Source organism: Lontra canadensis, unplaced genomic scaffold (genome assembly GCF_010015895.1).
Source record: "Lontra canadensis isolate GAN:19392208 unplaced genomic scaffold, GSC_riverotter_1.0 scaffold84, whole genome shotgun sequence".
In the NCBI taxonomy this organism is placed as follows: domain Eukaryota; kingdom Metazoa; phylum Chordata; class Mammalia; order Carnivora; family Mustelidae; genus Lontra; species Lontra canadensis.
In genome coordinates this window covers 664,256-681,162 of record NW_022631078.1, presented here as the reverse complement: position 1 = coordinate 681,162, position 16,907 = coordinate 664,256, and the positions used below count along the sequence as shown (strand labels likewise).

The window sequence follows — 16,907 nt, the reverse complement described above, 5'->3', positions numbered from 1 at the left end:
CCGTCTGCGAAGAGGGCGGCCCACCCAGCCGTTCCGCAGGCCTTCAGCAAGGAGCTTCAGGAAGGGGCTGCAAGTCCCTCAACCGACCCGAAGCCCAGGGCCTGGCCCGAGGGCCCCCAGGGAGCTGCGGGCCTCTGGGGACCCAGAAGGTGGCTGGCGCCACAGCCTGCGCTCTCGTGAGCCACCTCCAAGTCCTGCCACCTGGCTTTCTCTGCCAGAGGCCTGGGAGCTCAGGTGGGGGCCGGCCTCCGCCGAGCCCCCGTATGCAGCCGGGGCACGGGCTGGCGCCTGATGAGGCTCGTGGCCTCAGTCTGCTGTCCCCTGGGTGGTGGCTGGAAGGAGAGGAACGGGGGTGCCGGCTCAGTGAACCGATACCAACCTTGTCCAGGGCACACCCCCCTGCAGTCACCGCCCCTGTGGCAGGGGGAAAGAGAGGGAACCACAGGCCCCAAATGCTCTCCATCCCAGAGAGTCTGCGCGTGGCAGCAGGCCAACGGCCCATCTTCAGGGACCCCAAAAGCAGGATGCACTCCCACTTGAGACGGACCCACCCCTCCGCTCTCGGGCCTGTCCCTGGGATTATGGGACCCGCCCAGCGCGGCAGGGAGGCTCTGGCCTTGGCTGGGGCCGGCTCTCAGGTCATCTGGCTGCTGGGTGGGGGAGCCCTAGTCCAGACACAGGCCCCAGGGATGACCATCACCCCTCCGCCTGTGATTTGCTACAGGGGACCTTTGCTGGGGAATTGGGACCCAGACTTGGCTGGTAATCTCCTCTGGGGGAGGTCTAAGAGGCGCTCCCCAGGCTCTAGGGCATTTCCGGTGGGGCAGAGGGCAGGATTGGGGCAGCCCTAGAGCCTGGAGACCTGGGCAGGCTGGGGGCGTTGGGTGGGTGCTTGCCCCACCCTCTCCCATCCCCCTCATGCCCCTGAGACCCCCACAGTCCACTCTCCCCTCAGCAGCCAGAGGGCTCTAGCATGTGCATGTGACCATGTCTGCTCCCCACTTATATCCCGTCGCCCTTCTCGGGACCCCCAGGCATAGGCCACTCTCCTGGGCCACACCCAGGACCCCCATGCTTCGCTTTGTCTCCTGTGAAGCCCGAGGTCCCAGGAGTCTGGGCCGAAGGGGCTTGGCGAGAGAAGGTAGGCTGAGGGACATCGTAAGTTCCTGGATAGCTGGAACCAGAGCCCTAGTCGGGGGTGACGGACACCCAGGGTGACTTCATGGCAGGGGGGTGGGCCTTGCCCCCCCAAGTCAGGGGTGGGTCTGGGTCGGTCTGCCTTGGCCTGGGTTGGAGTCTGGCCTGACTTCCAAGCAGGTGGCCCCTCTGTCCCCCACCAAAGCCCAGTGTCCTGTACAGGGCTCACCACCACCACCCTGAAGGGGCGAGACAGGGACTGGGCCCAGAGCTGAGGCTGGGGTCCAGCCCTCGGCCTCCCGCAGCCCTGGGGCCCGAGACCCTTGAGGGGAAACTCACTGCAATGCAGGTCACACAGCTGGTGGGGGGCGGAGAAAGTCACGTCAGTCCTCCAGCCCTGGGGGGCGGGGCAGCTCAGTCAGCATGGCCTTCGGCCTCTCCCGCACCCTGACTGCAGCCCCCAGGGCCCCGGCCCGGGGAGGCTGCTGGGCTGACAAGCCCCCCGAGGAGCTCTGGATGGTGGAGTCCCCCGCTCTGTGATGCCATGATGCCAGGGAAGCAGGGCTAGGACTGCAGGACGTGAGTGGGGACTGGGGGGGCAACTCCGCCCACCTGGATGCAGGTGTTGGGGACACAAGCCTCTTCCCTGGGAATGTCCACAAAGGCCACCGCAAGGTCAGTCACGAAGTCACTCTGGGTGGGAGAGAGGTCAGTCACAGGCAGTGGCGGGGAAGACTGTGTCACGGAGCGGAGTGCCCAGCACCCCTCCACACCGGGTGGCCTCCAGGGGCTGACTCAGGGCCTTGCAGACAGGAAACGGATCAGCCACCTTCCCCAGGAAGGAGCCCACCCCCTGCACACCCGGCTCACTGAGGCTGGGGCAAGGGTCGTGGTCCGGGGCCCTGGGCGGCAGGCAGGCGGCCACTTCTTCCTTTGGTGACACAGGTGCACCTGGAAATGGGCGGCACTGGGCGAGAAGAAGGTGACCCGGAGGTGGCCCTGAGAGGCGGCTGGCCGGACGGTCATCTTCCAGGCTGTGGGGGCGGAGGGTTGAGGCCCAGCACCCCCCCAGTTCCGCTCCTCCCTCCCACGGACCCAGCTCCCTGTCATCCCACTTGCCTGACCCAGAGGCATCCGAGGAACCCAGAAGAAAGTGGTATTTGCTGTGTCCACACAGCAAAGGCCCCAGGCCAGCCTCCCTGCCCTGCGGCCCCTTGGAGAGCTCACCTTGGAAGTGTCCCTCTTGGAAAGGGCATCGTACCCAGGAGCCACGGCTGGTGGAGAACTGCAGAGAGGACTTGAGAGGCCTGAGGTCCCCGCAGTGTGCGCGGGGCTGGCGGGGGGCTGGGACCCACTGGGCCTCCTTCCCCCAGAATCCCTTAGCTCCAGCGTCAGACCAGGATGGGGCTCAGAGGGGTCCCCGGGAGGCTGGGCAGGGTCCAGGAGCATGTGTGGCTGCATGCCCCAGCCCCAATGCCGGGGATCCCTCCACCTCTCCTTGCTACATCCCCCTAAGTGCTGACAGTGCCCAGGGCGACCTGGTGCACTCACCTTCAGGCAGAGCCGGGGCTGTGCGTCCACCGACGGGTACTGCACCTGCGGGGGAGGGCGGGGGGCGGCGCTCAGGTCAGGCCCCGCCCTCTGCGCCCACCCCCATCCCCGCCGGGGTGGGGGGGGTACTCACCCTGCCATGCGCCGGCCGGACCGAGTGCTCCAGGTTGTGGCAGAGGGCCCCTGGCCCCGGGCGCCAGCACAGGCTCACGTGGCCACTCACGGGACATGCAGGCTCCCAGCTCAGTGCCCGGTCCCCTGGGTGGTAGCGGATAGCATCCCACAGGGTCTCCGTCTCTGCAGGGACCCTCCCCCAAGGACTCGAGTCAGCGGAGCCCCAACCCACGTGTGTGTCCCAAGGCCTGTGCGGGGCATCCCCGGGCAGAGCGCAGAGCGGGCACCCCTCCTCTGCGCCCACGCCCCCGTCAGCCCCTCTCAGAAGCCCCGCTTCCTCCGCGTGAGCCAGGCCGGGGCGCGGGTGTCCGTGTGTCCCGGGCGTCCACTCCCTTTTGCACACACGTGTCCACGCACAGATTCTTTTTTTTTTTTTAAGATTTTATTTATTTATTTGATAGAGAGAGATCACAAGTAGGCAGAGAGGCAGGCAGGGGGGGGGAGCAGGCTCCCCACTGAGCAGAGAGCCCGCTGCGGGACTCGATCCGAGGACCCCGAGATCATGACCCGAGCCGAAGGCAGCGGCTCAACCCACTGAGCCACCCAGGCGCCCCTACGCACAGATTCTGCTCCCAGAAAAGGCCAGCCGGGACTCACCTTTGGCTACGTGCCATCCACGGCAGGCTCAAGAGGGGGGACGGGCCTGTCCACACGCTTCATTCCCACTGTGTCCCCCTCCAGGCTGAAGCAAGCCGCAACCCCCACCAAGCTGGGCAGCCCCCGACCTGCCCTCTTCCCACGCTGCCTCGTCTCCCACCACCCCCTGCTTCACACCGTAAGGCACTTGCCATCTTCGAAGGGACAGGCCTGCATCCGCACGGCATCAGGGGTCGCAAACCAGCCCTGCGGGAGGGGCTGGGGTCAGCTCAGTCCCAGCCCCTCCGTCTCCTCCAGGCAGTGAAGGCCACACTCTCACTGACCTCGAGGCACAGGCATGGCAGCTCCTGGCTGTAGGGCAGAGAGACGGTGCGGGACATCTGGTTCACTGTCACCTGTGTGGAGTGGAGGGCTTGAGGGTTGGCCCCAGTAGCTGGGACTGGGCGAGGCTGGGAAGGCCTGGGGTGGGGGTAGTGGGAAGGAGGCGGGCCTGGGGCGGGGTGGGAGGGGGGACGCAAGGATAGGTCCTTGGGCTGGACTTGGGTGGGGGTGTGGCCTGGGCCAGAGGCCTTTCCAGGGCTGTGGGCCTGGGCTCACCCGCACGGGGACACCCACATCGTAGCAGGTGAACCACTTCAGGCAGAGCCGCACGTAGTAGTCGGGGGCCCCGGGGGCCTCAGGCACCTGGATCAGAATGACCTTCCGGCTGCGGTCCGCCCAGTAGGAGAACTTCCCAGCTGTAAAACGGTGGCAGTTGGGGGCCATGATGGGACTAGCGGTCACTGGACAAAGGTCTCCACCTGTCCTGAGAGGCTCCAGGAGATGGACCCTTGCTAGATCCAGGCATGTGGGAGTCGCCCACCTGAGAACCCATCATGACTTCCCAATGGGGCAGGCGGGAGACAGCCCTGGAAGGGCTTGCAGGGGCCTCCCCAGGGTCTGCGGGGCGGCGGTCCGCCCTGGGAAAGGGGCCTCACCAAAGCAAACAGGCACGTTCCTCCCCACGTCCTCGTCTCTGCAGTCTGCAAATGGCACAGCAATGGTGGGCCCAGGCCTCCTGTTCCCAGCAGCTGTACCCGAGCCTCTGCCCACGTGCTTACAGAAGTCTCTCTTCTCCCAGGGAGCCCGTGACCCCGGATGAAGTGAGAGGGGCTTGCTGCGAGCCCTCTGGCATGGGGCCCTGACCCTGCCCCAGATGGCCCACCCAAGTTGTCCCCAGAAGCCAGTGGCAGCTGTACCCGGGCCAGCCCCACGGGCTCCCACCTTCCACATGGTACTGCTGGTCTAGCTGGACCCCGCAGAAGTGGGGGACGGTCCTCAGGGTGACGTAGAGGCTCTGAGCCACGCTCACTTCGAAGCAATCAAAATGCACCTGCAGCTGGGCACGCACAGGTGTGAGCCAGGTGGGCCTGGGGTCCCTAGTGCCCCATCCCTGGCCTGGCCAGCTCCACCTCGCACAGCTGGAACTCAGGAGAATGGTCCCCAGTCCTTGGGCCTTGGGTGGAGCAGGAGTCCAGAAGGGAGGGCAGCCAGGAGCAGCCAGGGGACAGCTGCTCCTGTCTGGCAAAAGCTTAGGGTGGGGCCAGTAGGTCTGGGTCAGGTCCCGGCCTCACCTGCCACCCCACCTGCCGGTGGCGGGAGGCTCTGGAGACCCGCACGCTCTGACACTGAGTCTCCTGGGTGTCCAGATTCATGGAGCAGGCCTCCAGGCCCCGCAGGCTCTCTGCGTGGAGGGAGGGGCCGGGCAGGCGGGTCAGACCAAGGCAGGGAATCTTCTTTTCTCCCCTCCTCTCTGTGAAGTACCGGTAGTGGGGTCCCTGGCCCCAGACTGCCTCTCACCATGCAGCACGAGGGTCGCCCGCACGCTCAGGAGCAGGGAACAGCCGTCACTGGGGGCACACTTCATGGCAGTGGAGAGTGTCAGGGCCTCCAGGACCGATGGGGACACGGATGAGGGGGGTGGCCGGCAGAAGCTGTTAAAAATGTTCCCTGGGGAGGAGAGAAGGCTGGTGAGTGCCCCGCGGGGCTCCCCAGGGCCTGGGTAAGGCTTTGTGGGTGGCCCAGCCAGAGGAGGGCGCTCCGGGACGGCACGTCTGGGGAGGGGTCCTTGCTGTCTTGCTCCAGTGCAATAAGGGAATGGCCCCCAGTGAACAGAGGACCCGGCCTGGAGCCAGCTGTCTGTCGGGCATCAGGAGTGGGGCCAGTCTGGGGAGCAGACCCCACCTGCCCAGCACGGGCGCCTTCTGATAAGCTGGCAAGCCCCATGGCCTCTCTTTAAAGTCCTGTGGGGCACCTGGGTCATGACCCCAAGGTCGTCGGAGCCCAGATCAGGGGTCTCGCTTCCAGGCATGGGGGCTGCGCCGAGCGGTGGCGTTCACTTGGCCTGGCTGGCAGCCGGGGACTTGGAAGATAGAGGGGTTATTGCCGTGGAGCCCTGGGGAGGCCCGTGGCCCTCCGAGTTGGCAGCCCAGGTGCCCTCCTGCACCCAAGGGCGCGGGTGGTCTGCAGGCAGGAGAGATGGGGTTCAGGCCCTGTGTCGGGACGGTGGAAGGAAGTAACCCCAAGGTGGGCCCGCGTGTCCTGGTTAGGAGCTGCGACGCCCAGAGCTCCCAGGGGGACCTGTTGGGGCTGGAGCTCTGGGGGACGGGCAGGCAGCACAGGAGGGGGGACCCGTCAGACCACGCCGAACTGCACCGTGAGTGAAGGGGAAGCGGAGGAAGACCCCTCTGCGGGGAGGCTGAGGAGGAAGGGGGCGCCCCAGAGGCCCCAGCCCGGGACCGAGGCGTGGCCCTGAAGGCGCAGAGTCCGTCTGTCCGGAGCCTGCAGCCACGGGCTGTCTCTGCCCCGGGACCTGTTCTGGCGACCTGTGAGCAGGTGGGCTACGGAGAAGGCGGGGTGCCCCAAAGCCAGGTCTTTGCCGGATGCAGTGGCCCTGCCCACCGGGCCTGGACGCACATGGCAAGGAGCGCGTCCCTGGGTGGAGCTCACTCCGATGGCTTCAGAGAGAGACTCACGGGACGTGAGGAGTTACAAGACCCGAATATATTCTTGGAAAGGAAATCCAGCTCTGTGGACCCCACTGCGGCCCAGGCGGAGTCATGGGATCCGGCTGACTCTCCTGTAGGACACAGCCTAGAAAGCCAGACAGAGGACGTGAAGAGGGGTTTCAGGACGCGGCAGGAGGAAAGGGAGGACGGGGATGTCCTTGAGGTGACACTGGGCTGTGGGGGAGGCAGGGGCCCAAGTGGTTCCCTCCCTGAGTCAAGGAGAAGGGCAGAGAGCCTGGGCAGACCCGAGTGCCCACGTTTGCGGGACAGAGCATGAGACAGGAGAGAAGGCTGCACAAGAAGGCGGGAGAAGGTTCACCTGCGGGGCACAAGTCCGCACGCCCGTGAGGGGAACTGCCGGGGCAGGCAGGAACCCGCCCAGAGGATCTGAGGGAACCGCGTCCTGCGCTCCCGGGGCTGGGGATAGTCCTGTGGGCGGTCTGGCCCTGGGTATGCCCCACATTTGCAGGAGTCTTGCCTTGGTGGGGGGTAATTAGCCTCAGACTGAATGCCATGAAATTTAACTGTCTTTCAGGAGAGCCTCAACGATATTTGTAGGAGTAAATCATTATGTCCAGCACACAATAGGGTAAAATTAACAATTCAAAATTACAAGCCATGCAAAGAATCAGGAAAATACGACCCATAATGAGGAGGAGAATCAATTCACTAAGACTGATTCAGGTTCCAGAACCAGCTCAAGGACGTCAAAGCAATGACTGCCGCTGTTTCCGAATGTCCCGACTGGTGTGCATAGACGTGGGAGACTAGATAGGGAGCTCGAGCTCAGGTCCACCTTCCAGAAAAAATATAATGTCCGAGATGAAAAACACATCAGATAGGATTAATAACAGATTGGATATTTAGAAGAAGGAGATTGGGGAACTCAACGGAGCAACTGAAACCACCCAAAAGAAAATGGAAAGAGATACTGGTGACGATGGGATGACAAGAGGCGCGTTGGCAGGACGTCTCCAGGGACCGAGTGCGCGCAGAGAGTCCCCAGAGGGATGCAGGGAATGAGGAAAAACATCGGTATCTCCCCGACTTGTTGAAAACTCTGAAGTCACAGGTCCAAGAAGCTGGTGAGAGCTGAGCGTACGGAAGACGGAGAAATTACGAGACGCACCAGGATCCATTTGCTGGAAGCCAGTGACGGATGGAAAACGCAGAAGCCACCAGAGGAAAAAGACATGTTATGTAGAAGGAACAAAGGACAGGACAACGGCGGGTGTCTTGTGGGAGAGGGCAGAAGAGGCCCCAGAATGCTGCAGGCCGGCCTGCCCACAGGAGCTGTCTGCGGACGAAGCGTGCATAAAGACTCCTGGAGCACACAGAAGCCGAGAGGACTCCTCATCAGAAGACCCACCACCAAAAAAAGTTAGACAGACCCTTGGGTAGGAAGGAAAATAGGAAAATGGTACCAAATGGAGCACCAGAAATGATAACCATGTAGATACACGATCTATTTCTTCATTATTTAAGTCCATTTAAAGGAGGATTGACTGTTTACACGGAATAATAATAGTAATGCACTGGGAGTCTAGAACACGCGGGAAAGGGAAACATGTGACCACAACCCCACAAACACCTGGTGTGGGGGGAGGGGCACCTGGGGACACAGCCGGTTAAGCCTCCAACTCCCAGTTTCCACTCAGATCATGATCTCCGGGTCTTGGGGTCACAGGATTGACCCCTGCATCAGGCTCCACACTCAGCGGGGAATCTGCTCGGGATGCTCCCTCTGGCCCTGCCCCCACTCGTCTCCCCCGCCCAAGTAAATCAGTAAATCTGACACACCAGATGGATGGCCAAGGTGGGGCTGCCCTACTGCAGCCACGGCTGTTTGTGCCGTGAGGCACCGAGTCCTGAAGGTAGAGTACAATGCGTAAAGATGTACGTTAGAAACACCGAAAACCAAACAGAAAGCAAAAAAACACCAAAATGACCAAAGAGTTTGAACTATTAAGTCAACTGAGGAGAAAAAATGAAACCACACACACACACAGACATAATTAACCCGAAAGACGGCAGAAGAAGAAAAAGCGAACAAAGATGATAAGGAACAAGGGAACAGGAACGCGGTCCCCCTGGCCTTGACCGCCTCTGTAGTCACACTCTTTGCAAATGTTTGATGCCGTAGTCAGGCAAAGACGTTCAGGCTGCAAGCCCAACCCAGACCAAGGCAGGCTGTTGTAAGAGATGCACTTCACGGAGGAGGACACCAGCGCGAAGACACAGGCTGCCAGAGCTGATCGAAAGAAAGATAGACGGGTTGTGACCAGACGGCATGGCTTTCCTGGCAAAGAATATTACAAGAGAGAAGGACACTCCTTTCAGAGCGACAGAGGGAGCAATTCCTTGGGAGGACACAGCAGTCACAAATGATACGATGCACTTAATGTCAGAGTTTCACAGGGAGACAAAACAGGTTAAACGACAAGGTCGAACAGACAAGCCCACAGTCTTAGTTGGGTTTCAACAGTCTTCCTTCTACACTTGACCTAACAAGTGGGCAGAAAACCGGAAGGAATATGGTGGCCTCGTATGACATAACCAACCCACTCAGCTTCCCCGGCATTTACGGCACCCGCCCAACATTGGTGGGGTCTGCATGTGGTTCCAGTGCACACGGAATGTTGATCTAGATAGACTGTGTGGTCCATAAAATAGTCTCAGTACATTGAAAAGAATTCAGATCAAACAAACTATCTTCTCTGATCAAAATGGAATTAAATCAGTCATTAATAACATAGTTCTGGGGGCGCCTGGGGGGCTCAGTCAGCTGAGCATCTCACTATTGGTTTCAGCTCAGGTTGTGATCTTAGTGTGGATCTCTCTCCCTCTGCCCCTCCCACTCGTTCTCTCTCGCTCTCTCTTCCTCTAAAATACATAAATAAGTCTCTAAAAAACTAAAATAAAATATTTCTGGAAAACCTCCCAATATTTGGAAACTGAACAATACACTTTTAAATAACTTTCGGCCAAAGAAGATATGAAAAGGGAAATTAGAAATTATTTTGAACAGAATGAAAATGAAAACACAACATATAAAAATATTTGGATGCTGCCAAAACATTATTGGGGGGGATTTGTAGCACTTAATTCCAAATTAGAAAAAAAAAATCTCACATTAGTGACATCAGCTTCCACCTTAAGAAACTAGAGTAAATGCACGCCCTTAAACTAGTGCTAAATTACACATCAACTATATCTCAAACCGAGAAGAAAGAGTAACGAAACCTGAAGTAATCAGAAGAAATAAAATAAGATCATAGTGGAAACCAATGAAATAGGAGACAGAAGAACAGTAGAGAAAGTCAATGAAAGCATATGTTTAAGAAAGAAATACTACCAGTTCTACACGGATCCTTCCAGAAAACCGATGCAGCAGGAATAGTGTGGAACCCATTCTCTGATATCAAAACCTGACAAAAACACTACAAAAAGAGAAAACTGCAGAAAGCTCATGGCCACAGAGTAGAACCTCTAAACAAAATTTCAGTCAAGGGAATCCAACAACATGGAAAAAGATAACACATGATTACCAAGTGCAGTTCACCCTTGCAATACAAGACGGATTTGATGTTGGAAAATCCATCACTATAGGGCAGGCCTCTCGGGGCCCCTCCTTCTTCGGGAGCTTTGTGTTATCATGCAATAAACTTTGCTTTGCTGCCTACCAAAAAAAAAAAAAAAAAAAAAGGAAAGGAAAGGAAGAATCACTACAATTAACTATGTTAACAAATTTTGAAAAACACATACGATCATTTCAACAGCAAAATTATTTTACAAAATCCAATATCTATTCCTAAAAAAAACCTCAGCAAACAAGGAATGTAAAGAACGTTCTCAACCTGTTAAAGGCCATCTATGGGGAACCTATGGTTACTGCCGTGTTTGCCAGTGAAAGGACCGTTTTCCCTTAAGATCAGGAAGGAGACCAGCAGCACCGCTCTGCTCACTTCTGTTCAGTGTTGCATTAGAGATTGTAGTCAGTGCAATAAGGCAAGAAAATAAACTTCCTTTTCAGTTTGGAAAGAAGTAAAGCCGTCTTCATTCGCAGATGACATAGTTGTCTCTATAAAAATCTAATGCACTCTGAGGTGCTAAACAGTCATTTAGCGTCTGTCTGCCTTCGGCTCAGGCCAGGATCTCAAGATCCTGGAGTCGAGCCCCACATCAGGCTCCTCATGGTCTCTGCCTGAGGTTCTCCCTCTTCCTCTGCCCCTCTGCGCCCCTGCTCATGCTTTCTCTCTCCCAAATAGATAAAATAAATCTTTTAAAAAAAAAAAATTTATTTATTTATTTTTTTATTTGAGAGAGAGGAAGAGTGAGAGAGAACACAAGCAGGGAAGTGAGGGAGAAGCAGGTTTCCCGCCCACCACCCCCACTCTGCCCCCCAAACAGGGAACCCAATACAGGACTCAATCCCAGGACCCTGGGATCATGACCTGAGCTGAAGGCAGATATTTAACTGATGGTGCCACCCAGGCACCCCAGTAAAATAAATCTTTAAAAAATTATGCTATAAAGGTAATTCCCTCCTTCCTGCCCATCTATGTGTGTAAGAAGGCAGTGAGTTTCTAAACTCCTCCCCAGAACAGGTGAGATGTCATACTGAGCTTGGCCCCATAAGAGGGGGTTTCTCCCGACTTGGTTTAAGTTTATAGAAGATCATAAGTGGGAAAAATAATAAAAACAATTTTTTTAAAGCCTTAGGCACACAGAGCACAGCTGTCTTCATACCCCACAGGCTTCTCCTCATCATGTCCTGAGGGGTCAGACCAGGACGGGCAAGGAGGTCGCAGGCTCCCGCCACCTCCTTCTCCCAAACTGATGGATGTTAAACAAAGAAGGAAGAGTTGAGCTGCCTTTCCTGATCCCCACGAGTGGGCGGTTCTGAGCAGTGTCCGTGATCACTCCTCCCGCACCAGTCTAAGTTCCAAGCAATTGTCTGCACCTGGCATGGCCCCTGCCCTGTGTGTCCTTGGCCCCCAATGTCTTGGAGATGATGCAAGCAGTGGTGGGGTCTGATGGACTCCTCTGAGCCAGAGGCGGCGGCCAGCCCGCCAGCTGTCCGCAGACTCCATGGTGAAGCCGAGTGGCCAGCCAGGTGATGTGGGCTGGGCGGGGAGAGTTCTGTCCCCAGCCTGGGGTTCCCTTGCCCCGGGGAGCACCGGAGAGCCTTACGCGGCATTCCCAAGGGAAGGCAGAGCCCTCTTCCCACCCATGGGTGCCTCATGTGTGTGAAAATGTCTTCTCTCTGCAAGGAATGAGAAACCCACATCTCTTGACCTTTTCTGAGGGTGGGGGGAAGCAGATCTACTCCAGCCAACCAAGAAAAGGACAAAAACCAGAATTTAAAAAAAAAAAAAAGTAGAGCCATGGCAGAGAAGGGCTCATGGGGAGCACAGAGCGTAGTGACTGCAGAGAGGGAAGATGCCTGTTGTAGAATAAATGCGTGAGAACCGCTCCTATTCCAGACTAGCTGACAAAACGGGGAGTATACAGAGGAGAGGAGAGGAGAGGAGAGAGAAGAGATACAAGCATGCCACGTTATCTGTGGTGCAAAACGGGGCAAACAAGTTGTTGTCCCTCCATGGAAATCACTGTGAACCCAAAATTTGTTATGAAGCCTCGTGGGAGTCTCCCTGCGGGAGAAGTAAATATATTCGATCTTTTCAAAGACTTGAAAAGCTGCCGCAGAGCCGTACTTTATGAAGGCCTAACAGATGTACTCTGAAGAGGAGAAACAGGAACTCGAAAGAAGAAGAGGGTTCCAAAAGGGAACAGTGAACTCAGGGGTTGGCGAAATGTGGTGGTGAATTTAAATTCCTCCTGACAAAAGAAAAGGAGGAAAAAGAAAGAGTTCTCTGTGTTCAAAAACAAGCTGGGGGTTTCGTTTCCCATAATATGCCAGACTAGGCTGTCCAGGCCAACTCTCTAGCTGAAAACAGCTAACAATGCTGGAGGAAAGTCAGGCATAGAAAAGGTTTCAAGAAAATTTGGGAAAGCTGCTGAAAGAATCAGCATCATCAGGTCAAAGCCTGAGAAACGGCAGAGGGACGCACAGGAAGCCACGTCTGCTGGCAACATCATGGAGCTGTCCCACTATCACCCTGGGTTGGGGGCCAATGGGGAGCCCCCCAACCCTGGGCCCTGTGGTGTGGCCACTCTGAGTGCAGGGAGGAACAGAGAGCTTCCCACGGCCTTCAGTGGGTCTGGGTGCTGGTGTCCAGCCCTGGTTCACATCTCTAGGAAGGGCCAAGGGACCTCAATCTGCTTTTTAAAGGGAAATGGTCCTGACAGTCATACATCATCTCTGGGTACCACTCGGAAACAAGGGGGAATCTGATCCAGGGGAACCTCCATCATCCTAGGCCCTGGGGAACCTCACAAGTCATTTCTTGAGGGCACTGAGCAGGCATATTTAAAGATGAACAGATATGCCAGAAAACAAAGCACCGAGAGGGAAACCTGGCAGAAATGAGAGCCCCATGGAGTCTTCCGCGGACAGGCGCACGAGATGTGACTGTAGACCAGCCACCCTAGGACAAGCTCGGAAGTATGCGTGGTGGGAAACAGAAACTACAAAGACGGACCAAGCACATTCGCAAAAAAAAGAGTTTCTAGAAACGAAACCCACAGAAACAGAAATTAAAAATGGAACAAGTGGCTTCCAGAACAGCCTGGACCTCACCAAAGAGAGAATTAGTGAAGCAGAAGGTCCCAGCAAATGACCCCGAAGGCCGCAGGGGGACAAAGAGATGGAAAATACAGCAGAGACATTCAGAAATGTGAACGAAGTAAAATGGCCAAGATGACCCCGAGGAAGGGAAAGAGAACAGACAGGACTGCTGGCTAGCTTTGCAAAGGCTCATGAAAAAAAGTGAAGTGTAGGCCAGTCTCCCGTATGAATATAGTTGTAAAACCTACATAAAACTGTAGCAATTTGGTTTAATAATATATTAAACATGACTGGATGGAATTTGTTTCCAGACTCCACGTGTGGTCAAAGTTAGAACATCTATCAGTACAATTTATCTCATTGAAAGATTAAAGGAGGAAAACTGCATGATTATTTTCACAGATGCATACAGTTTTCATAAGGTTCACTTCCTATTCATGATAAAGAATGTTTAAAAAACTGGGAAAAGAAAGGCACCTCCTTGTCTAGATAGAAGTCATCTTCTTCAAAGGCCTCATTAGCCTGATAACGTCAGGTGAGCCTTGGGAGTCAATCCCGTGAATACCAGAACTAAAATAAGGCTCCCCATTCCACATTGTCCTGGTGACTGGAGCCAGGTCTGTAAGACCAGAAACACACACAGGTTTATAAACTGTCATCATTTACAGAATACGTGATTATCTATATACAAAATCTTAAGAGACTCAATGGGAAATCTATCAGAAATAACAAAGAATTTTTAACAAATGTGTTGGGTACAAGATCAATATACAAAAGCAGCTGCTATACACCAGCAAAACCAATCAGAAAATATAATAAAATAAAGAAACCTTTCACACTATCCTTCAGCCTCTGAAGAACGTAGTACAAGCTTTGAGGAAGACCTACATCGTTGGAAAGGCATACCATGTTCATGGTTGGAACACTCAACTCTGAGGTCATTTCTGTCTCAAGTCAATGGCTGTAGTCAATGCCAGTCAGATCAAAATGTGTGATATTGTAACTTATATAAGAAATATTCTCTGTGCCCATTATCTGGTGCAAGAATCCTAAAACCCTTGGAATTTTCTGAAAGCTAAGAGCCGGGAGGGCGTCTTTTGTTGTTCATAACAAACCACGTTCAACCGCAACTAAGTTCATCTTAACGAGGTAAGTTTTGGAAAGCCCCAAGGGTGGGGGCTGGTTGCCAGGGAAATCAACCACATGATGACCTCTGCTGAGGAGAGAGGTTCCGGAGGTCTTGTCAACCACCAGTGGCTGGCAAATTTATCAGTCGTGCCTATGTAAAACCTTCCATATAAGCCTCCATAAAAACTCTAAAGGACAGGGTTTGGAGCACTTTCGGGTTTGTGAGGACATGGAGCTGGGAGAGTGGCAGCCCCAGGAGGCATGGGGGTCTCTGTGCCCTCCTGCGTCCCTTCTACCTGGTTTTTCTTAAATTATATCGTTTTATAAAAAACTGGTTACCTAGCAAGTAAAATGATGCTCTGAGTTCTGTGAGCCCATCGAGCAAAGAAAGTGGACTGAGGGCGGGGTCGTGGGAGCCTCTGACTCATAGCCAGTTGGTCAGAGGCAGAGGGGACACCCCAGACTTGTTGCCGGTGTTGGAAGTTGGGGGGCAGTCTTGTGGGACAAAACCCGTAATCTGTGCACTAGGAGGCTAAACTGGTCATCTAGGTAACTTAGAACTGAGTTAATTGCTTGGTGATATTAAAAAATACACACATTGGCTCTCTCCAAAATAAATAAGTAAATCCTTTTTTTTTTAAACGGGGGGCATCTGGGGGCTCAGTCACTTGAGCGTCTGACTCTCGATTTCAGCTCCGGTCCAGACCTCAGGGTCCTGGGATCAAGCCCCATGATGGGCTCTGCCCTCAGCTGGGAGTCTGCCTGGCATTCTCTTCCTCTGCGCCCCCTCCCATGCTCGCACATGCCCTCTCTCTCCCCCCAAAATAAGTAATCTTAAAACAAGACCTGCGTTGGGAAATGCCTCCTGAAATTCTCAGTAAACTTGACAATCAGAAGTTCATATTGAAGAAGTGAAGGCATACAAAATGCTAAAACCCTTTTGAAAAGCTTTCTAGTGTAAAAATGAAACTTAGATACTGAAAAGCTCACCCAAAAAACATGGCTTTGTGAATTATTATGGAGCAGACAGCCCTATCCCCAGCCAGCGGGTCCCCAGCTAGTCCAAGCCCCTTTGCTCGCCACAGACCCAGCAGGCTGACTTCTCCAGTAACGACTTCTTTCATTCCTTGTGGTTTCATCGTCCAGATGAGCCTCTTCCGCACTAACCTTGAGGCTTGCCATTTTCCAGACTTGGATTACCTGGTCTGCCGCCGTCCTCACCTCTGCTCCTCCTTGCAGAATCGGGCTCCGTGGCCTGCCAGGCGTCCTCGGAATGCAGCTCGGCACCCGTCTTCACACCCTGTATTTCTGGCTGATCGGCAGCAGGACCCGGAGGCCCTATTGTGCTCAGGATCTAGTCCTTTGGCAGGACCAGCGCTGGTGTCAAGTGCCCTTGGTTGGCAGGGGGACGTGTTGTGATGCTGTGTCTGGACCTCCACCTGCTTTGATGCTCGCTGTCACCAGCACTCACACCAGTGGGGGATGCACAATGGTTTTTCTACCGTTTGGTTTCCCTTATGAGCTGGAACACTTACTCCCAGGTGGCGTTCGCAGGAACAAGGCTTGATCCCAGTTTTGAGGATGACGAGCGGGTTCCCTGTCATCCTCAGGAGATGGGCTGCAACTTACTGCAAGTCTTTTTTTTTTTTTTTTTTAAGGTCAAATGATATCCTCTTGGCTAATGGGAGCTTCTTTAGGTCAGTTCCAAATACTTTTTTTTTAAGGTTTTATTTTTAAGTAATCTCTACACCCAGCGCAGGGCTGGACCCCACAACCCCGAGATCAAGAGTCGCTCGCTCCTCTGACGAGCCCGCCCGCCTCATGTACCGTGGCTTTGAGAGCGTCTGTGCTCTCTGGTCCCAGATGTCCCGGTTCTCCCGGCCCATTCTCTGGCCCAGACTGAGCGTCAGCCACTGCGCACGGGAGCCCTGCCTGGGTCCTCCCGCGGGAAATGGTGTCCACCACCGCAGCCTGGCCTGGGGAGGCTCCTACCGTCTGAGTTGTCCGCTCGCTTTGCTACCTGCCCTAAAGACTTTTCTCTTTGCCTTTGAAACCCGGTCATTTTACCACAATATGTTTTGGTGTTTGGTATTCGGGATCCATACTTTTGGTTTGCTCTGATAATACCCAGTACGAAGAAAAAAAATTTTGATCTCCTGAGAACTGTAGCTCCTGGTATTTTTCCTGTCCCCTGGGTTTTTCTCCTTCAGCACGTGTGCTGTGGACGTCCTGGCCCTGTCCGCAACACTCACCAGTTACTCACACATCGTTTTAATCTGTTTCTTCGTATCTTCTTTCTTTTTAAAAGCGTCCTCCTTTTTGCTTGAATTTCTCCTGGATGTGTAATACTCGGTCTGCTCCCTCCGGGGCCGTCGAGCGCCGTCTTCCTTTCTGAGCTGGTTTTCCCGTATTTCTAACCCCGCGAGTCGTCGCCTCACTTCGGAGGCTTTCGGGCTTGTCGACCCGCGTCGCCCGGGTGCTGAAAGCCACGTGGAAACGACGGGTGGGTTCGGGTGACCGGCGCCCCCCCCCCCCCCGCCTCCGCGGCCCCACGGCGCCCCCCCCCGCCGCCTCCGCGGCCC

At 55.2% G+C, this 16,907-nt stretch overlaps 1 protein-coding gene across 1 annotated transcript in view; it reads right to left on the bottom strand.

Annotated features, from left to right (window-relative positions):
• Positions 1-268: 268 nt before the first annotated feature.
• The window catches only part of IL17REL (interleukin 17 receptor E like), a 22,242-nt gene continuing 5,603 nt past the window's right edge, over positions 269-16,907 (bottom strand). Inside the window, exons 3-16 of the mRNA XM_032882742.1 lie at positions 5,299-5,448; positions 5,073-5,182; positions 4,723-4,837; positions 4,437-4,481; positions 4,057-4,196; positions 3,783-3,854; positions 3,637-3,705; positions 2,822-2,977; positions 2,689-2,733; positions 2,365-2,422; positions 2,008-2,171; positions 1,750-1,830; positions 1,477-1,534; positions 269-332 (exon numbers count right to left, since the gene is read on the bottom strand). Of these exons, the coding sequence (XP_032738633.1) occupies positions 307-332; positions 1,477-1,534; positions 1,750-1,830; positions 2,008-2,171; positions 2,365-2,422; positions 2,689-2,733; positions 2,822-2,977; positions 3,637-3,705; positions 3,783-3,854; positions 4,057-4,196; positions 4,437-4,481; positions 4,723-4,837; positions 5,073-5,182; positions 5,299-5,448 (1,289 nt within the window). The 3' untranslated portion in view covers positions 269-306. The remainder of the gene's footprint in view (positions 333-1,476; positions 1,535-1,749; positions 1,831-2,007; positions 2,172-2,364; positions 2,423-2,688; positions 2,734-2,821; positions 2,978-3,636; positions 3,706-3,782; positions 3,855-4,056; positions 4,197-4,436; positions 4,482-4,722; positions 4,838-5,072; positions 5,183-5,298; positions 5,449-16,907) is intronic.